Source organism: Crocodylus porosus, unplaced genomic scaffold (assembly GCF_001723895.1).
Source record: "Crocodylus porosus isolate Cpor-Errol unplaced genomic scaffold, CroPor_comp1, whole genome shotgun sequence".
Taxonomy (NCBI): domain Eukaryota; kingdom Metazoa; phylum Chordata; order Crocodylia; family Crocodylidae; genus Crocodylus; species Crocodylus porosus.
Window position 1 is genome coordinate 2,443,071 of NW_017728923.1, and position 21,753 is coordinate 2,464,823.

The window sequence follows — 21,753 nt, forward strand, 5'->3', positions numbered from 1 at the left end:
AAGCCACTCACATGTCCCAGGCTCCATTCCTCCCACCACCCCGGCAGGGCTGGGGCCCCAGTTACCTTCCCCTGCTCCTGGCTGGGCCATACTGTCCCTCCCTCACCCTCAATCTGGCCCCCACTCCTTCCCGCCCCAAAACTGAACTGCTGGGCTGGGGAGGGGGGCATGCACACATACCAAGCCCCCCAGGATCAACTAAAAGAGACTCCAAGATGGACTGGTCAATCAGGATTGACCAGTTGGGGATGACTGCCCTAGAACCTTTCTGCCTCCTGAGACTTGCTCCAGCTAGGAATGCTGTGCACTGGCTGGGGTGTGGGCAGGAGACCTTGGGGTATAGGTTTCAAACAACAGCCCCATCTTCCACAGTAAAATTTGCTGTCAAGCAAAACACTTGCGCACAAGACCCAGCTCCAGTTCATGCTCTTGGAACTGATCCACAGCACAATGGGAAGGAGACAGCTGACAGGCAGCGCGGGCCCTGCGGTTCTCAGAGAGATAAAACAGCAGGAAGCCCTGGCCCAAACCAGCCCATGACCTTACTAAGCTCTCAGCATTGGAAACAGAGGCTGAATCTCATCTCCAATTAGCTACGGAACTGGTGAGAGGGTTTGATCTTTGCAGGTGGCAGTGAAACTAGCCCCTGATTTATGGGCTAGGGGGAGTACGGATGGAGACAGGAGCAGAGTGGGGGACAGGATAAATCAGATGCTCAGTGAATGAACCTATTTTCCCTCTTGCCTGAGAAAGCCATGTATATCCTGCAGGCCTGGAGATTCCCTTCTCCCTGTGCCCTCCCCTGCAAAAGCAGTCAAGGCTGTGCAGCTGAGGACAGACGCCACCCTCCTGTCTCACAAAGACTGATCTTCTCATGGGGATTTGGAGCCATACAGAAAATGTCATGCACAGAGTGATGATGGCGACTGCCCTCTCTCCAGTGCACCAAGATGAGCCATGCCTTCCTTCTGGGTGTGATTTAGAGCAGGATACATCACCTCCAACAATCTGTAATTTGCATAGTAAACACCAAAAGGTAGGCACAGGACTTGGGTAGAAGGGGTCACAGTATTCAGGGCACTCCCTGATCCAGAGCCCTGTCCTTACAATAAGGGTGGCTGCATGGATATCCAAGGGAAACCTTGACCCTGAGTGCACCCTGGCTGCCCTGGCCATGCCCCCTTCTTGAACAGTACTACCCCTTATATGATGACCAAAAGCCTTCTAGGGTTATGGAGCTGGCAACGTTTTTTGCATTATTATGATCTTTGCAGAGTCTGAGGCCTTTCCAGGGACTGTATTGGCTTATCACAGAAGAGAACACAGGTTAAGCCAACCAGTGTTGGCTTACGGGTTCAACACAGTTGCAATTACCTACAGCATCAGGGGCCTGAACTTAGCCCTGGGCTAGGTTGTGCCCAGAATACAATCTTCCCTTGGTATTCTGAGGCCATAAGCCTATATGCAGCAGAGGGCATCAATCACATGAAGTTACAAGTGATTTTGGAAGATAAGCTGAACCTAGCCCTACGCTATCAGTGTGTTAATCTGGAAGTGATCAGGAACACAGAAGCCAAAGTGGTCCCAGAATGGAATAATGATCTTCCTGGCACACACTGCCACAGGGTCTACTCCTCTGCCCTGCAACTAGCCATGCCAAGCTGGGAACTTCACTGTGTATTCACAGCATGAGCACACACATGTCCAAGACTGTGCAATTCTGTTTCTTATCTTTTTAGCACTCCTTTGACTTTGCCTTGTCTCTCTGTAAGAGGCACTATGAACATGAATAGCTGCAGACGGAGGTCTAGACTCATTATTTGTAGATACTCTTGCCCATGGCAACCAGATGGAGGGGAATCAGAGCTATGAGTGCCCAGATCTGAGCCAGCATTCAAGACCACCTGCTGGCCTCTCCCTGGAAAATGTGGCCCCAAACTGATCACCAAACAGCTTTGTGCAGGATGCTGATAGAAGGCACCTGTCACACCACTTCTTGGGGCTGTAGGCAGCTCCCTGGCTCAAGACCTGGCCCTGGATGTTGTGGTATTTCCCCTCCCACAGCTTGCATGGTTTGGAGCAGTGATGCTTCCCCTCCTCTCTGAGATTCATTTTGGATAAAATTCACCTTAGTACCAAGCTCTGCACCTGGATGAATATCACTCTTAGTGGACACCAGCCATGGGTGTGGGTGCAGTGGGACAAGGGTGTGGCAATGCCAGCTGAAGAAAAGGCAATGGCTCTGCTGAGCTGTCCTCACATAACTCTGGCACTGCTTCCCTTTGGGCAGAAGATCACTGCTGAGGGGCTTGGCCTGAGGACTGGCTTCTGTCTGCCCCCCTGACAGAGCCATGACCCAGAGACAGAGAGAAGGTGGTGCCACATGAACTCACCGACACCAGCCCCCGGATGGTGAAGTGCAGGTTCCTCAGCTTGTCGATCACAGCCTCCCCCAGAGGCGGGGAGAAGGTTGGGGAGCAGCTCCACTCCACTGCAAACAAAATAAGCGCAATGGCATTGTTGGTAATTGGGAGGCTTTAATCAACAAGGGGAGGGCTGTAGTGCTTGACAGGCTGACAGAGCTAGAGTAGAGCACTAGGCTGCTAGGGATGACACAGCTGCTGCAGAGGGTTGACACTGAAACCAAAGAACTGGATACTGCAAGACCAGATGAGTATGCTAGAAAACATGTCTGAGAACAGGCCCCATGGTGCTGGGGAAGAAGGGGTGAACTGGAATGACAGATGACTGCATGGAGAACCCCCAATCCCCATACGAATGTAGGAGTCCCATGACCAGGTCTGCTACTCAACTGTGTTTCTTGCCATAGCAGACACAGTGCTGTCATGGAAAAAGATGAACAGGCAGACGGGCAGAACAAACAGATGAGCCTGGAAAGAAAAAGAGACAGACAGATGGACCAGACAAAGGCAAATGCAAGAGACAGAGAGTGAGGAACAGACCAAGTAGATTGTCAGGATTTGTCGTGCCTTTTAAAGGAAAATTCTTGTGAAAGCCAAAGATACTACAGGACATGCTGGATTTATAGTTTCATAGTTTCATAAATGGAAGTGTGGGCAATGGCTTTGTAGGAGCAGGTACTAGTGCCAAATGAACCTCATTCCTGTGGGATCCAGGCATCGGTCTGGAGAAAAGACTGGATCATAATGATCGGCTGTGGACCAAACTGGTCCCCGGGTCTGGGAAAACCCTGAATAAGCTCATGGAGAGAAGGGACCAGCTGCAAAGTTCAGATATGCAGAGAAACTTTATGAGGTTTCCAGGTCCTGAACTGGACCATTCCTGAACTGGAATCCAAGACAAACCCACCACATGGTCTTGACAACATATCTACAGATGGATAATCATACTTTTTGGCCAGTGTCTAACATGACAACATACAAGGCCACCAAGGAGAGTCCTGGAGAAATTGTATCCCTTATCAAAAGCTGTCAAAGAAACAGAGAAAAAAGAGAATCCATAACTCCTTGCAACAGACAGACTCACTAGGCTGCCATGGACTCACATGAGTTCTGCCATCACAATGCCTAGCTTTTTCTGCCACCACAATGCCTAGTGGTATTGAAGCACTTGAGTCTCACCACCACTGACAGAGGGGGAAACAAGCCTGGCGAAGGGAAATGACTCAGCTGGAGTCACAGTCATTGGTTGGGCTAGGAACTGCAGGTCAATGTCTCTGGCTTTGTCTGGCACCCTCTGCTCTAGGCCAGGCCTCCTTCCTACTCCTGGGGAGAAGCTTGCCTTCTATGCCTGGCCCCACATACTCTATACCGGGTGCTCTGAGGCCCTTACCTTTGTACTTGGTGACGACTGCTGAGTTCACACTGAGGGGCTCCCAGAAGGTAACCTGCACAGAAGTGCTACTGGCCACGGAGAGGTGAACGTTAGCTGGTGGGTCTGGCACACCTGAGGATAGAAAGCACAGAAGCAGGTACAGGAATGTTTGGTTATAGGGAGCCAAGGTGGCAGGAGGCGTTGTAGGGCAGGTGTCAATCCTCTTGCGGGCATCATCACTTATCCCAGCCCATTCCCCACTGTGCCACTTCCTCATAGTTGGGCACCTGTCCCACTTCCCATGCCATAAATAGGCTCTACGGGAACTCACGTGCATGCTCGAACCCAGCTTTCATGCGCTTGTACAGCCGGTAGCGCCATTCCCAGGCCTTCAGCTGCTTCTCCTTCTCAGAGCAGTCGGTGTTGGGGGCTTCATTCACCACTTGAGCTGTGAGCTCATTGACTCGCTGTTCTGCCTCCCGCACCAGCGTTGACAGGTGGAGGGCACGGCTTTCCAAGCTCATGACTGGGGGTGGGCCATAGGAATCATGTAGACACCGTGAGCAGGAAAGTAAGCAGAAAAGAAGACAGGGCAGTTAGGTACGGCCGATGTTACACAGTCCCCCATCAGACCCAGATTCTATGCTGTGCCTTATGCCCTGGTCTCTCCTATCCAGCAGTACCTCAGTCAGGAACCCTGCCTGTTTTCCTTCCTCCTAGCAGCATCACAGGGGGCTAGCAATGACTCATAATGAAAAAAGGATCCCAGGTGAAGCAGGACTGAGTCCCTGCTCCTATGTATAGAACTGGAGCAAGTGGGCTTTCATGACGGTTTGGGAGAGGTGGATTCTTCCAAGACAGGACACAGAGCTGCACCGTAGTCACTACTGCAAGTCCTCAATCAGAAGATCCATGTAGTGACAGACCTCCTGGCTGGGCCCTATTCCCTATCCTTGCCCCTTGGTGTAGTGCTGCTCCTTGGGGCTCAATGCAAGCAATCCCCTATTGGTACTGCCATCATCTTTCATCACAGTGGCCACCACAGCCTTCCCACAGGCTGTAGAAGTTGGCTGCTGAATCCAAAGTAAACCTTTTCAGAGCATGGAAGTTTCTGTCTCTTCTCATGCATTTGCCATTTGTGAGGACAGGTAACTCTGAGACAGCTCCTCCAACCATTAGGACAGAAATGATCAGCTCAGGCACCTGAACAGCACTGATCTGTTCTACAGACCTCAAGGTTTGTCCATTTCTAACCACTATGTCAGTCCTGGACTATCCCACACTCCAGGATAAGTGGCAGTCGCTTTGTCTGTTTGAATAATTGTAACAAATCCTCCTCTTTCCAACCTTAGAATATAGAGACAGCCCCCTTTCTTGCTGCTTGGTGTCATCTATAAAGCCGAACAGATTATTTTGGTTAGAGTCCAACCTGCTTTCAGTCCTCCCACCTGTGCGAGTGACTTACAGTGGCACTGGTGGCCGTCCCTTGATATAGGGGTGACAATCTTGTAGTAAAGGGGTACTCATCAGTGAGTCTGTAGATGACTGAGGAGGCTGATCTGAGATCTGTATGTTCAACTGCATATGTGGCAGACAGTTTCATAGTAGCTAGGGTCAGGAGGGACCTGAACAGATCATCTAGCCTGAACCCCTGCCACTGGCAGGAATGAATGCTGGGTTCACAAGACCCCAGACAAGTGATCATCCAACCTGCTCTTGAATTTGCCCAAGGTAGGGGCGAGGATGACTTCCCTAGAAAGTTGGTTCTAGGTTTTGGCCACCCTAACTGTAAAAAATTGCCTTCTGATCTCTAACCTGAACCCATTCTCCATCAGCTTATTATCATAGTTCCTTGTCAACCCAGGTGGTGCTGGGGAGAAAAGGGCTCTATCTATTTCCTGTTGATCTCCCCTAATGAGTTTGTAGGCAGCCACCAGGTCCCCCCTCAGCCTCCTCTTGCCAAGGCTAAACAGGTTCAAGTCCCTCAGTCTCTCCTCATAGGGCCTGTCCTGCTGCCATCTCACCAAGAGGGTGGCCCTACTCTGAACCCTCTCCAGGCTGGCCACATCCCTTTTGAAGTGCGGTGCCCAGTACTGGATGCAGTACTCCAACCGCGGCCTGACCAGCATCACATAGAGAGGGAGTATCACCTCTATCGACTGGCTTGAGATGCATTTTTGGATACATGACAAGGTATGGCTGGCCTTGCTGGCTGTGGTCTGGCATTGGCGGCTCATGTTCATCTTGGAGTCAATAATGACTCCAAGATCCCTTTCCACCTCTTGCCACTTTTGTAGTCTGTCTAAATCTAGTTGCCGCCTCTCTCTCCCTTCAAGTGTATCCACCTCACCCCACATCTTAAGTGTCATCAGCAAACTTGGACAATGTGCTTTCAACCCCCTTGTCCAAGTCGCTGATGAAAATGTTAAACAGTGCGAGCCCCAGGACCAAGCCCTGGGGGACCCCACTGCTCACATCTCGCCAGGCTGAGTACGACTTGTCCAACATTACTCTCTGGGTGTGCCCCATCAGCCAATTTTTTACCCATCCAACTGTGCAGGCATCAATGCCACAGTTGCCTAATTTATTGATGAGAATGGGGTGAGAGACAGTGTCAAAGGCCTTCTTAAAGTCTAGAAAGACTACGTCCACAGCGACACCATCATCCAAGGATTTAGTCACCTGGTCATAAAAGGCAACCGGGTTGGTCAGGCAGGACCTGCCTTTGATGAACCCATGCTGATTGCCCCTGAGCAAGATCTGCCCTGCTGGCCCCCCACAGATGTGCTCCTTGATGATTCTCTCCAAGATCTTCCCGAGCACCGAGGTGAGGCTTACAGGCCTATAGTTACTTGGGTCCTCCTTCCTCCCTTTCTTAAAAATTGGGAACACGTTAGCTAGTTTCCAATCCTTTGGCACCTGGCCAGATGACCACGAATGCTCATACAGCTGGGCCAAGGGCTCTGCAATGACCCCTGCCAGCTCCCTCAACACCCTTGGGTGGAGGACATCTGGACCTGCAGATTTAAAAATGTCTAGCCCTTCCAGAGGCTCCCTAACTATATCTGCGCTGACCAAAGGCCTGACAGAGCTATCCCCGGGAGGGATGTTCCAGTCCTCATTCAAGAAAACAGAGGCAAAGAAACTGTTAAAAATATCAACTTTCTCGTCTGGCGTAGCCACAAGATTACCATTTGAGTCTTGCAGGGGCCCTATGTTGCCTGGTGCCCTCTTCTTGCTCCCAATGTACTTGAAAAAGGACTTTTTGTTGTCCTTAATCCTGAACACTAACCTGAGTACCACCTCTGCCTTGGCCTTCCTAATAGCCCTCCTACACTCCTGGGCAGAGGAGGAGTACTCCTCCTTGGTGAAAGCTCCTCCCTTCCACTTGTTGTACAACACCCTTTTAGTCCTTAGGCACTGCTGAATGCCTTTGCTGAAACAAGGGGGTTTCTGAGCACTCTTATGCCCCTTGCTTCTCTCAGGGACTGTTATCCTTTGGGGCTGGAGGATCGCCCCCTTAAGGTACGACCATCCCTCATAGACTCCCATCTTCTCTACCTCCTGGGCCCTCAGTGCCTCCTCCTAAGCTCATTGAAGTTGGCCCTTCTGAAGTCAAGGGCATTACCCTTGGTGTAAGCCCTTGACACCCTGTGTTGGACAGTGAAGTCCAGCAGGTGATGATGGCTATTGCCCAGGTGGTCAAGGACCTGCAGTCCCCTCACCAGGTCATCCCCCGTGGTCAGGACCAGATCCAGCAAGGTGTTACCCCTAGTGGGGCTGTGCACTTCCTGGATAAGGTGAAGGTCCTGTAATACAGCCAGGAACCTACGTGAGTGGTCAGACCTGGCTGTCTGCTCCTCCCAGCAAATGTCTGGGTAGTTGACCGCTCTGCTTAGGTTAAGTTCTGGGAGGAGGGGGGAACTGTGGTGATGATGGGTCACAGCTCTTTACTTTTGTTGCTCTTGTCTACCTGCCTCCATAGTGAGGCAAGTTTGTTCAAAATGAGTGATTACCTGTTGTGTATTACAGTGCCATCAGGGATTATTCAGTGCTTGAGTCTCCCAGATACTGATGTTAAAATTGCATTTGACCATCAGTGGGCATGTCTACACATGCTATTAGCACAGAGCATTAAATTCCAGTGCATATTGCACAATGACCGCAGCACACTGAGCTGGGTCAGAGGATTTTCTAAAGACATCACTGGTGGTAAATCTGCAAAGTTTACAAGTATTTCTGATAGATCATCCAAGTTTTACACCTATACAACAGGGTAGGGATGACAGTAGCCTGGTAGACAAGACATTTAGTTTGGGTCCTATGTCATGATCATTGAAGACATGATTTCAGAGACATCCAAAGGCAGAACTGGCAGATTTCATCCAGTGTTGACTCTGTCATCTATGTATACTTTTTTGGGAAAGGTGGCTACCCAGCTAAGGGAAATGCTCAACATTCTCCAAGAATTGCCCTCTAACTGTAGTATGCAGAGGAGCATCTGGTTGGTTTGGGGTGGTTTGGTATAGTACCTTGGTTTTAATGAAGTTGACAGAAAGTCCAAACACTCTATATGCTTACCAGAAGCAATCAAGAGCGATCTGGAGTTCTTCAACTGATTTCATAGTTTTCTAGGGTCAGAAGGGACCTATTAGATCATTGAGTCTGACCCCCTGCTCTGGGCAGGAATGAGTCAAGTGACCCCAGCCAGGTGCTTGTCTAATCTCCTTTTAAACACCTCCAAGGTAGGGGAAAACACCACCTCCCTTGGAAGCCTATTCCATATTTTGGCAACCCTCACTATAAAGAATTTCTTCCCGATGTCCAATCTAAATCTGCTCTCTTTCAGTTTATGGCCATTGTTTCTAATAACAAGGGCGTGAGTGGGCATGCACAACACAATCATCAGTGTACTGATGATCAGTAATGGAAGTGTTGGTTATCTTGCATTTGGAACGTAACCAGTTCATATTAAAGAGATTCCTATCCATGTAATATTTCATAGATTTCATAGACATTTGGGCTGGAAGGCACCCTGGAGGATCAGAGTCCAGCCCCCTGCCCCAGGGCCAGGAAGTCAGCAGGGATCATAGGACCCCAGCAAGATAAGCATCCAAATGTGTTTTGAAGGCATTCAAAGTGAGCGCTTGAACTGCCTCAGGTGGCAGTCTGTTCCAAACTTCGGGGGCTCGGACAGTGAAGAAATTCTTCCTTATGTCCAGCCTGAACCGGTCACAGTGGAGTTTGTGACCGTTCGATCTTGTCATCCCTTGGGACACTCTGGTGAACTGATGCTCCTCCAGATCCTGGTGAGCACCCCTGATAAGCTTATAGGTGGCCACCAGATCACCCCTAAGCCTGCGCTTTTCCAGGCTGAAGAGCCCCATCGCTCTCAGCCTCTCATCATAAGGTCTGTTTTCCTGCCTTCTGATCATGCGCGTGGCTCTTCTCTGCACCCTCTCAAGCTTTTCCACACCCTTTTTGAATTGTGGAGCCCAAAACTGGATGCAGTACTCCAGCTGCAGCCTCACCAAGGCTGAGTACAATGGGAAAATGACGTCCCTGGATCTGCTTGAGAAGCATCTATGGATGCAAGCCAGCGTTTTGCTTGCTTTACTAGCAGCAGCATCACACTGAAGACTCATGTTCATCTTGTGGTCAACCACGACACCCAAGTCCCTTTTACCTGTAGAGCTAACCAGCATAGCACTACCGAGCCTATATGCATGGTGCAGGTTTTTATTGGATGCTGACTCCAGATGTAAATCTGTCAGCAATGAGATGCAGAATAGCTGTGATATGGATGGGAAAGAGTGCTGGTACAATTACACACCCTTGCTTGATTTCAGGTCTAATAGTGAAGGGGGCCCTTTCCGAGGGATTGCTTAGGATTGAGAAGTCTGACGATGGTAACAAATTTTGGATCTTCCATAGGGCCTTTCTATTGATTGAATCAAAGGCCTTAGATCAACAAAGACTATGTAAAGATTTCAGTGTTGCTTGTGGTAATTCTCCTGCAGCTGTCTCCAGCAACGAAGATCATAACTATTGTTATGTCTAAGTGATCTGAAACCACATTGGGACTTGGGTAGAATCTCCTCAGTGAGGAGAGTGAGTCTGTTGAGGAGGATGCAAGTGAGGCTCTTCCCAGCTATGGGCAGGACTGCAATATCATGAGAACTGTTGCAATCCAATCCATCTCCTTTCTTGAATATGGTAATTATTCTGGTGTCTCTCAAGTCACTGGGAATCTGTTCACATTTCCAAACTTTCATAATAACAGCACGGAGTTAATGAGAGAGCTCTTTTCCATCTTCCTTATAAATTTCAGCTGCTATTCCATTGTGGCCACATGCTTTGTTGTTCTTCATCTGTTTAACGGCTTTCAAGGCCTCTTCATAAGTTGGTGGATCTGCAAGGAGTAATTAATAGGATACTGTGGAATGATTTTGATGGTATTGTATTCAACATTAGGATCCTGGTCTAAGAGCTCTTTAAAGTGCTCCTTTCACCTCACATTGGTGATGGAGATGTCTTTAAAGAGTGTTGTTTCATCCTTGGACCTCAAGGGGCAGCTCCTGGCATCCTTGGCCCATAGACAGCTTTGGTCATCCTGAAGAAACTACACATATCATGACTTTTGCAAACTTCTGAATCTCTCTCACTTTGTCCTCCAACCACTTGTTCTTTCACTCTTGAATTTTCCTCTGGGTCTTGGCTTTAATGTGGTGCTACATATCTTGCTTCTGTTTGGAGTTGATATCATTCTGCCAAGCCTTGCAGGATCTCCCTTTTCTGTCACTAAGAGCTTGAATTTCCCTATCACTCTCATCAAAACAATCCTGAACTTTCCTTGTGGAGAAGCCTAGGGATTCTTCACCTGCCTTGTGGATGCCTTTCTTGATGCTCTCCCAGTGATCAGCGGTGTCAAGATCACCAAGGAGATTGGAGAGTTTCTCACTGAGACTCTGCTAGAGATGAATGCTTCTAGCAGGGTCTTTCAAGCACTCAGTAGTGAATCTTTTCCTCTGTTGCTTCTTTTGTGCTTTTTTTGTTTATGTCCAAGGAATGATATTCGAAGCTACTCTAAACCCAGTCCACCCTCCTCAGGCGGAGTCTGCTGGTTTCCTTTTCATAGATTTCATAGACACAGACATTTGGGCTGGAAGGGACCCCGGAGGATCATCGCGTCCAGCCCCCTGCCCAGGGGCAAGAAGTCAGCAGGGGTTATAGGATTCCAGCAAGATAAACATCCAAAAGTGTCTTGAAGGTGTTCAAAGTGGGTGCTTGAACCACCTCCAGCAGCAGTCTATTTCAAACCTTGGGGGCTTGGACAGTAAAGAGGTTCTTCCTTATGTCCAGCCTGAAACGGTTGCAGAGGAGTTTGTGACCATTCAATCTTGTCATCCCTTGGGGTGCTCTGGTGAACATATGTTCCCCCAGATCCTGGTGAACACCTCTAATAAACTTATAGGTGGCCACCAGATCACCCCTAGAAGTACAGATTGCTCCATAGAAGTACAGAAAACCCAGCATCTCCATCTGAAGCCCTTGCCATTGGAAATTGTCTTCTATCATTCCATTGTGCCATTCACCCACTAGGCCCATAATGTGCTGTATGCAAGTGCACACTCCTTATACAAACACAGCACAGCTTCTTGGCTCACAGTGGACTGCAAACCTGACTCAAGGGATGGGTGATCAAGGCTAACCATAGATACACACTCGAAGTCAGAACTGACTGAGTCAGGGTTGGAAGGTTTCTCAAGGGTCAGATCATATAACCCCTGCAGATATGCAAGGGTCTCCTGTGTAGGTGGATTTCTTTGTACAGATTAAAGTAAATGGCTTCATCTAAACAATTGGAACCCAATTTCCATGCTGTAATGGACAAAGTACTCATGGCTTTTTTGAGGATACTCAGCTCACTTCACTCCATGCTAGACAAATCATCCAAGAATTCTTCACTTACAGCTTCTACTGCTAGCAGTGATCACAAGATCACTCTAGAATCAATGATTTCCCACCTTCTCTGTTCAGGCCAGTCCTCTTTACCCCTAACCAACCAATATGGCTGCAGTGAGCAAGCTGCAAGCACTGAAAGGAGGCACTTTAAGAGAGCATGCACTGCCAGTGTCAGGAGGGCAACTGAGTGCATGTAGACCTCCTCCTTTGGTCTCCCCAATGCACTGCTCAATAAGCTTTCCCTCATTCTTTCTTTACAAAGCATAAGACTTTATACTCATAGTCCCAGCCTCTTTGGATGCCCTTGGTTGTCCATTCCTCATACTGATGTACCTGGCCTTACAGAAATGTCTCCTGATTTCTCTTGCTATCTAGTTCACTCCTGGCTTAAGAAGTTGCCATTGGATATACGGTCATGAACTACCCCATGGCAACAATTTCCTGGCATCTGCCTTCTTGATAACCCTCAGAATTCCTTACTTCTCCCTTTGTGCCTCTTCTTACACCTGCTGCCTGCTCTCTTTACCCTTGCAGGTCCTCAGCTGCTGCCTTCTTCTCTACTTTCAGCACAGTAGGGTTGAATTCTCATGGGGGGGAAGATACTGCCCTAAACACAACAACTCCTAGATACTCTGGCAAGCAGAGCTCTTGCAGGACCCTATGACAGACAGACACCTGGAGAAACAGGAGAGCAAACTGGAGAAAGGTGGTGACACATGCCCTGCAATGGCAACTTACAGTGTGGACTCTCCTTGGCCCCGGCCTGAAGCAGGGTTCTGGCGATGGGTGCATTGTTGGTCATGATGGCAATATCCAATGGCAGAAGACCCTCACTGTTAGGGGTGTTAAGGTCCAGCTCCTCTGGGCTGTACTGCTTCAGCAGCTCTTGTACTCTGTCCAGATCCTGCAGTTCAACAGCCTCAAAGAGAGCAGCATTGCCTTGAAACTGCAATGACACAAGAAATCAGGTCTCCTGAGCTAGGCGGACTGGATTTCACAACTGCTCCCTCCTCCCTCACCAGTATTTTGCTGGGCTTTGTTGTGATCAAATATGCAAGAGCTTCACAGTGTATTCAGGCTGGGTAGATGGGCTGGGACAGTCAAGCCCTATGCTTACCGACAAACCAGGCTACTTAAGGGCAGCCGTGATGCTACCACAAGGCTAATCCTTGCCATTACAGTAGCTCTAGCAAAAGGGCTGAATTATTAATGCCTGACAGGCCTAACATAATGCACAGAATACAAGTGGGACCATCTGGTTTCTAGGCTGGCAGTCAATACTGTCTAGTGTTTGCATTGTAGTGACAGCACCCAGGAGCCTCAGCCATGGACCAGGACCTCACTGTGTGAGATGCTGCTGACAAAGACCAAGGCCATGGTCCCTGGCCATAGGGTCAGATTTATCATGCCACTTACATCTGCACTGGGGAGAAATAATTTCATGTAACCTTGGATAGGGGGAAGCTGACATACTCTGTGCTTCCAGCCAGAGATGCTGCCAGCATGACTGGCATGAAAGACAGAGGCTAGCTCTGACCCTGCCCCCTCAACACTCCACTCTGTCACCATTGGTCTCATATGGATGTAAAGCCAGCATAATGCTAGCATAAGGGTGTTTCAGCTTGTGCATTATCTGTCCTAGAGCTGGCACACAGCACAGCTCCACCCATAGCACTCACAAGGTAGGACTTGCGCAGCTTTTCCTTCTCGCTCTTCCCCACCAAGCTGCCCTCATCGAACGACGTGTAGTTGACGCGGAACTTCCCTGAAAGGTTGCGGTAAAGTCTCTTGGCAGCGTTGGGGGAGGAGGGGCCTGGGGGCTTCCTGGCTTGAGCCAGCTGGAGGTCCCTCATTTGCTGCGTCATTTTAGGTGAGGAAGACCTAGCAAACAGGGGGACAAGCGAAAGCAAGTTAACTGGCAAGTAATGGAAGCAAAGGCAGGACTGCAAGGAGGCCTAGTCTCAAACCAACCCTGGAAAGCCCTGTCATCACCGCATACAGAGCTGCCTTCACCTCAGTGAATGTATCTTCACACCATCACATTTTACAGAAGTTGGATGCAGGGGGAGGCAGTGACTTGCCCAGTGCCACACAGGACTGCCATGGCAGGGCAAGAATCTGTACCTGCCTGGCTGGGTCCTCATCCAGTGCTCTGGTCACATGACCATCCTTCCTTCACACACACAAAGCAGCACTTGGGTGAGACTTTCAAGTCCCTCTGTGTTGGCCTGATTCAGCTCCCTTTGTTTTCAGTGACAAAAGAGGTTAGGCCCTATAGAGCACTACTGAAGCCTCTGCCCACTGAGAATCCATATGCAAGTACTGACGGATCCATCTACAGCGGTGCTGCATCCCTCACCCTTCCTGTTACACCACTGACCTACTCTTATGCCACTGACTTCTGTGGAATGGTTCCTGGTTTACACCTCCAAAAGCAACACTATTCAGGTCCAGGAGTCCCCTTCAGTTAAACCAAGGCCACTGCAAGTCAACCCTAACTCATCTGCTGTGTGCAAAGTACAGTGCATTTGTTTGCTTAGGGAATGTCTCCAGCACAGACGTGGAAGCATTCACAGCTGTAGTGTAGACAAGCCCAAGCTGGTTTTAAATTAGGGAGGATGGGTACTGGCAGGCGGTCTAGCTATAGCAGCACAGAGCTCAGCATGGGTTGATTTACCCTGCTGAGAAGCAACAATAAAGGATCTCAGAGCAAAACCACCATATCCCCAAAGATACATTTTTACTGACTAGTTGTTTCCACTCACGTGGAAGCAGAATATAAACAGCCTGGAACTTAATGAATTTCATTTCATTTCAGTCGCAAGTCCATGAATCTGAAAAAGTTGTAAAGCAGTGATAGGGCGCTGAGTGCATGAAAAATGTTCTGAGATTCCAGTCAGATATGTGCTAAAGGTTTGGATTCCTGTCTGACTGCCTTGCAAGCCAAACTGGGCTAAAGAGAACAACCCCTTTTGTCCGTTTCTCTACTACTTTCCTATAAGGACAGGACTCAAAGAGGCTTAGGCAAGTATCCATAAAAAAGCATTAACAATTAAAAACAGTGCAGTGCACAGGGACACCTCTTGCTCCGTGTTTGTTTGGTGCCTGGCATGAAGATGGCAGCTGCTAACTGGAGTCTTTAGGTGCTACACATAAATGGTGATACAGATATACAAATGAGCAATACATACACCTTGTGCTGACCATCAGGATAATTCAGCAGCTGAATCGGTTAAAATTTCATTTTTCAAATGTTTGTTATTCACCCTTAGAGTGGTGACAACCCCTCCCTAGCTCCTGCTCCGTGTGAGCTAGGTACTGTGTAGAGGCTCCTTCCCCCTCTCTAGCTCAGCTAGTCTCAACCTGGATGCCAGGGCACCCTGAAGTTCCATGAGATCCTTTGAGGGTGCTGCTAGGTGCTATTCAAAATTAATACTTTTACGTATGCAAGCACCTACACGATTCACAAGTTAAACGCAGCGATTTCAAATAGGAATCCAGAGTGTTGAACACACTTCTGACCTGCTGTGGTATTTCTGAGCTCTATGCAACAGAAGAATTGTTCTAGTATTTTTCTGTAGTCAAAAAATGAATGAAAACTAAGAGCTGGTATTTTATGACAGGTGCCTTGAGTCTAACAAGTGCCTTAAATAAAAAAGGTTGAGAACCACTGGTTTAGCCAAACAAATTATGCCATCTGAAACCAAAAAGAACCTAAGGAGTGCCAATTTCTACTAACACACAGGCCAACATGTTAATTATCTTAAGATCAATCATTATTCTGTCTGTTATAAACTCCAGTAAGCCCTCACTTACCAGTGCATTTTAGTGTATTACCCATATCTCAACTTTTTTTTACCTATAGGCAGACTAGTGGAACAAAAATGTCTTTTCTCACTCTGAACCATTTTTAATACATATGCTCAATATGTAACTAATGGCTAAGATGTATACACAGAAATTTACCATCTTTCTTCATCTTGGATTGTGAGGAATCATTTAATTATGGGGAAATCTCTTTTGTTGGGCTGGTTTCTAGAGTCTTTACACCTGCTTTACTTAGGCAATTCCTTTTCTATTTTCAGTGTGTGTTCTGCCTAAGTAAGTACCTCAAGATGAGGTCCTTCATAAATAAATTATGTTATATTCTCAGCTGCAACTTAGTGGTCTGATCCTGCTCCCACTGCAATCAATAGCAAAACTCCCACTGATTTCATTGAGAGCAGAATTAAGCCCATTGAGTATTCAGCGTAACTATGTTAGGTTCATTTTCTTCTTGGTTTCCTACTCACAAGTATGAACAGAGAAATACAGGTAGGTGCTGGATATTCATTGATTCTCTATGCAGGGCATTTCTTTGGTGAGCTATCATATCAAATAAGGGTGCACACGATAAGGAATGTGCCATATGTCTGGAAGGTCATGACAAAATGATGCTCTGCAGATGAAGATACAGCGAGTGGTGACTTGGATGATTATGTTTATGAAGCCATCATCATAAAGCAGGATATTAATAGCAATCAGGCTACGCTCATTTGATCGTTCTGATCTCAGATTAAAAACAGCGGGTTGCTGAGCAGCATTAATGATTTTACCTTTTATTATTGTGATATTTATAACCTGAAAGAGATGGGAGCTTGGTTCCTGCCTGTCATGTGATGTGACTGGTTCACTCTACAGAGTCTTTATACTTGTAATAAGCCTGAAGTGCAAACTGCAGGTGCTGATCTGGATTTTTTCAGATAAACTGGGGCTGGGGCTGGGGGAAGGTGGGGGAGGGTATTTGTATGTGGGCTTTGGTTTGATCCATTATGGAAACAGATGAGACTGGAAATTCTAAACTGGGTCCAATTTTTTTCCAAAATCTGGGATACCTGACTCAAGGGAAGTGGTCTGGGCCAAACCTCTGATTTGTGTCTATGTAAGCAGATGCACTGTAATGGTCCAGCTTTTTAAGAGAAAGATTGTTTTTGTACTTGTTACAGCTGATTTTTCAGGGGAGGGAAAATGACTGGGGGGTGGGAAGAAGAGAAGAGAGTTGTTGACCCTGTGAAAATATAGTACAAAGATAATCCAATGTAAAAGGAACAAAAATTATTTAAAAAATGAAGCTCTCTCTAGGGGAGCAGGTTCTTTTCCAACCTGCTCTTGACGCACACTCCATGGGGTAAGTACAGTTCAGCCTCACTCCCACTCTTGGGTTTTGGCTTATTTAATCACATAATCAATGAAAAAACAGCAAAGCTCAGGCCAAACTGTCTTGGCAGAGTTGGCTACTACTGAGAATCTTTCTTCTGACCTGCTCAGCCCTCATACTAGATCTTCTCTCCCTCAGACAACCACTCCCATATCCAGCTGGGGTGACAAGACATCTACCTCACCGAGCCAGCAGAACCCATTTAGCCCTTAACCTAGCATGATCAGCACTCCATAACAGGTTGGGTACTTCTAACAAATACATCTGATTAGTTGATCCTGGAAGCAAAGAGCATTAACCCTCAGAACAGAAAGCTCCAAAGGAGCTGAGACATGGGATTTGAAGATTATTGTCCAAACCCAGGGGTTGGCAATGTTTTTGGGCAGAGTGCCAAAAATACCTGCAACTTCAATTTGTAAGATGTTGGCATGCCACGTGTGGATGGCAAGGGAGCCACAAGGGGCCCAATCCTTGTTGTGGCAATGCAGCCCCATCCACTTCCCCAAGGTGCATGTGCCAAGCAGAATGCCTTCGCGTGCCATGCTGTGGTACCTGTGCTGGGGGTTGGCAGACAAGGGCAGGCAATCTGTGCCAGGGGTCGCCTACAGTTGCCCTAAGCAGTGAAGGATTCTGGCTGGGATGAATATCTGAGCACGACCAGCAACCAGGAATCCTTAGTTCTAGGTCTAACGTTGTGGAGGACTTCAGCAGGAGGATCTTATTCAGGTGTACATTAGAAGAGGAGAGACCAGGGTGATTGTATCTGAGACTTCAGTGGGGAGGGAGAAAACAGACAACTGGAAGGGGGTCAGGAGGCAGAGACTGCTGTGGGACAGTGGCAGTGGGGCAGTGAACTTTCACTGCCAGAGAGAGAAGCTTGTGGGTGAATCTGCTTGTTTGCCAAACAGGAACAAGATGTGTTAGCAGTTGTTGGGAGGACTGTGACACTTGAAGGGAATGCCTCCAGATTAGACTCTAGTGCTCACAGGGTCACTGAGAGCTTATAAAAAACCTAAACGGAAAACAATCCCATGTCTAGCATAATGCCATTGTGAGCAATGCTGTCATCAGAGTAACGGTCTGGTCACAGCAGTAGAAGGGGACCTCACTTTCTAAAAGCCCTCTTCTATTCCTGACTCCAGCAGGATCACTCCCAGCCTCTCCAAACAGGTTCCTGCTGACCTTCCATTTCCTTATCTGTCCCTTCTCACCCCACTCCACAGGCTACAGAACAGATCAGAGAGACAACTCTCTTCGCATTACCCTGTCTTCATCAGACCCCAGGTTCCATGGGTGTATAAGCACTGCAGTAACAATAGAGTAACAACCAGCATGGCTGCAAAGCTCACTCTCAGCTGCTCATTTCTTTGGGCCTCCTTTTTTTCCTGCCTAGGGCAGTGTCAGTTCAGACCAAATGGAAGCAAGTCACTTTAGATGCATGCCAGGGCAACAGACAGCAACCTGCAGTCCCTTCTGGACAGCCAATCTGACCCCTTTGTCCAGATTCAGTGAACAGTACAGGCTCAGGTCGTTTGGCACAAACTTCTGCAAAAGCCAGGCCTCACACAGCAAAGCCCTGCACTCCTCTGAAACACCAGAGTTGCCTTCTGCATCTGCACAGCTCTCCTGCACAAATATCAGTATTAAACAAGGGATGGACATACCTATGGGATACCCACACAGCTGAGCCAACTGAAGGGGCCTACCTAATTCAAACAGGCATTGAGAGTGCTTTTCTGACTCAAACCTCTGAGACATTCATTCACCAGTCAGTGATAAACCCCACCGTACCTTCTCCAGGAGAAACCTCACAGTTGAGATTCGCTTGTTGTTTGGCGATTCTGAGTTAAACACAGAAAAGGCACATATGCAGAAACTTGAGACCAGGGATGCTTAACCCCCGCCTGGGGGCAAAATCCATCCCACAGGCCTTCCCATAGGTCTGAAAATTTGGCTGTGGGGTAGGGAGACACCATTAATTACCCCTCCCTTGTTGCCAAATTTCTGAACCTACAGGGAAGCCCATGGGCTGCATTTGGCCCATGGCCTTAAGCATTTGATGTGTGAGGCAGGGCCAGTACAGGGCCTGATCCCATGCAGCATCTGGCCTGCAGACCAGCTCTGTGCCACTCGTCCAGTTCATGGGTCCATAAGTTTGGGCAACACTGCTCCAGACAGTGCCCACAGCAAACAACCAGAGCAGCAACAACAGACCACAAGACAATGCTCCACCCCTTGCGGGACAGTGCAACACCTTAGTAATGCCAAACACTCCCTCTCAAAGGGACTCAGCCTCGCAGAACCCCCAGGGCTGCAAACCTCCTCGGCCAGCTAAGTGCCTGCGGAGGTGGAAAGATATAGCTTTGGGCCGCACAAAGCAGCATATTCCAGCTTTCTTGTCTCTGGCCAAGGTGAGTGGATGCCAAAGCTGAGGGCCTTTCCAGGAGAACAGTCTGCCTGATGAATGGCAGGAGCTCCAACTTGAACATCCATGCTGATTGCTACAGAAGAAGTATAGCAACAAGAGTAATACCAGGAATACAGGCAGGAAGGAGCTCTCTGAGCAGAAGGGCAGCTTCAGGCTGAAGGAAACCTTTACCAGTGCCGCACAGAGCCACTGTGCTGGCGCAGATTTCATTTAATATGATGCCGGGCAACTCGGCCCAAGCTGTGGCCTTGGCCTAGGGAAGCACCAGTGCATTATTTATGTTCCAGGATAGATAACTAACCCCCCAAATCTGGTGCAAACTCCCCTCAAAGGATCCATTTAAAAACTCTAAAGTAGTGGTTCTCAGCTTTTTTAAACTCAAGGCACCCCTGGTAAGACTCAACACATCCTTCCGAAAATGCCAGCTCTCAATTTTCATTTATTTTTTTTTTTTTACTACAAAAAATCCTAAGCAGTTTTCCTGCTGCAGGGAACTCACAGCCCAAAACAGGTCAGAATAGTTTTAACCCTATGAATTCCCATTTGAAATCTCTGAGTTTTTCTTCTGAATAGTGTATTTGCACACCTAACTGTGATAATATTGTGTGGCACCCTTTCAAGGACCTCAGGGCACCTCAGGGTGACTCAGGCTACCACAGAAGTCTGGTAGAGAATCACTGCTCCAGGGCCAGTCAGTGACCACCCCCTTACCACAACCCCCCAGGGAGAAGGCAGGTCCTTTAAAAGATCATGCCACTGGCTGCACTGTGAGGAGTCAACACTGGGCACTACATCATTTAACAGGGACAAGAGTCAATTTCCTTTCTCTCTCAGGAAAGAGAAGTCAGGGCCAAATCCTGTTCCCACTGACGTTAATGGAAAAGTTATTCTGTCTTAAATGGAAGCGGGGTTGTCCCTTAAATAGATGTTTGCAGCCTAAATAATCTAGAAGCAACACAGAAGTTTATATTTGTTATGGGAGATGCTTTGGGGCTAACGTGGCCTTTTCTTCACTGCCAGCTGTGCAGCGTTCAAAGAAAAAATGTGGAAGAAGATGGATTAAAAAGGGGCTTGGAGTTTGCGAGATGTCAGAACCATTTGAGCTTGCTGCTAAGACACAAGAGAAACCTTCACTGTATTTACTTGTAAGGAGAAGTAAAGAAACGGAAAATTATTTTGAGTTGTGAAACACTTAATCTACACAAATCTCCTGCCTCAGAGAGTTCTGCACTACACTGATGAGTCTTTTGGACACGGTGAAGTGCTTGATTTCTCTTCAGGTAAACTCTGTAGAGGAGCAATTCATATCTAAATACAGCACCCACAAATGTCATGTCCCAAGGGCTTTGTCAGACAGTAAAAGCAGTGGCCTGGTTCTGCTGGGGAGTTTTAGTAAGGGGAGTTTCTGTGGAGCCAGGAGAAATTAAAATATTGCTGCCACTTCAGCTTGCAGTTTCAGCTAAGCTCCACTAAATTTATGTTGCATTGATCATGATCAGCTCTTGTTAGTTACTTGCCTTTAGACTCATAAATATAGTTATTTCAAATATGACAAAATGGACACGGCCACGTGGCACTAGTGGGGAGCAGGGGGTGAGCGTGTACTTGTGTGAGGCAGCAGCATGGATGGACCACCAAAAATTCATGCACAACATTCAGTTACTGATAGATAATATCAATCAATGTCTGCACAGGGATGAGGTGCTGTTGACAGAAGCATGAAGGGTGGTCAGACAGATCAAGTTAAATGTGCGCAATTTTATTTTAATATACATCAGGCCTCAGGATGCTTGTGCTGAGGATGCTTTAACTTTAGTGCTCTCTTTTCCTATAACAAAGTTTCCCCAAAATACGATCAAATCTACTGAGTAGTTTATAATGATGTGGTTTTTGTATACGCTGTTTTTATGTTTCCAGCGCGGTATGAGCTTGGCCTAGTGATCAGAGTTAATAATTGTTGTAATTATATGATTTTGAACTGCATTTCACGGAAGGGCGTATCCTCCTAGAGTCTCCAGCAGAGAACCAGTCTATGTCAGACGGGGCTGCTCTCTCCTATTAGCTGGTTGAAGTGCAGACCCTAGAGCAGAGTGGAGTGAACCACGCTCAGTCCAAGCCAAACATGACACACTGTACCTTCCAAGTGCAAGCCTGGGTGTCTCCCAGTTTTCGGCTTGAAGCTGAGAGGGGTGAACACCGACTGGACAGAGGATTGTTGTGTCTGGGACCAGAGTCTGAAACAGGTTCCAAGAAAGAAGATACAGGAGTGGCCACTTACAGATGTCTCATATGCTAAAGCCAGTGGGAACTGCAGGTAAACATCAAGCCCTGTGAGGGCAATGACTGTCTACGCTCATAAGTCACTACA

At 47.8% G+C, this 21,753-nt stretch overlaps 1 protein-coding gene across 6 annotated transcripts in view; it reads right to left on the reverse strand.

The window, feature by feature from the left end:
* LOC109313402 (ankyrin repeat and fibronectin type-III domain-containing protein 1-like) overlaps positions 1–21,753 on the reverse strand; it is a 538,031-nt gene that overhangs the window by 28,195 nt on the left and 488,083 nt on the right. For all 6 annotated transcript variants that reach the window (XM_019539945.1, XM_019539947.1, XM_019539944.1 and 3 more), the window contains 5 exons: positions 13,440–13,641; positions 12,499–12,706; positions 4,127–4,321; positions 3,814–3,927; positions 2,394–2,491 (listed from right to left, as the gene is read on the reverse strand). In XM_019539945.1, the coding sequence (XP_019395490.1) occupies positions 2,394–2,491; positions 3,814–3,927; positions 4,127–4,321; positions 12,499–12,706; positions 13,440–13,641 (817 nt within the window). The remainder of the gene's footprint in view (positions 1–2,393; positions 2,492–3,813; positions 3,928–4,126; positions 4,322–12,498; positions 12,707–13,439; positions 13,642–21,753) is intronic.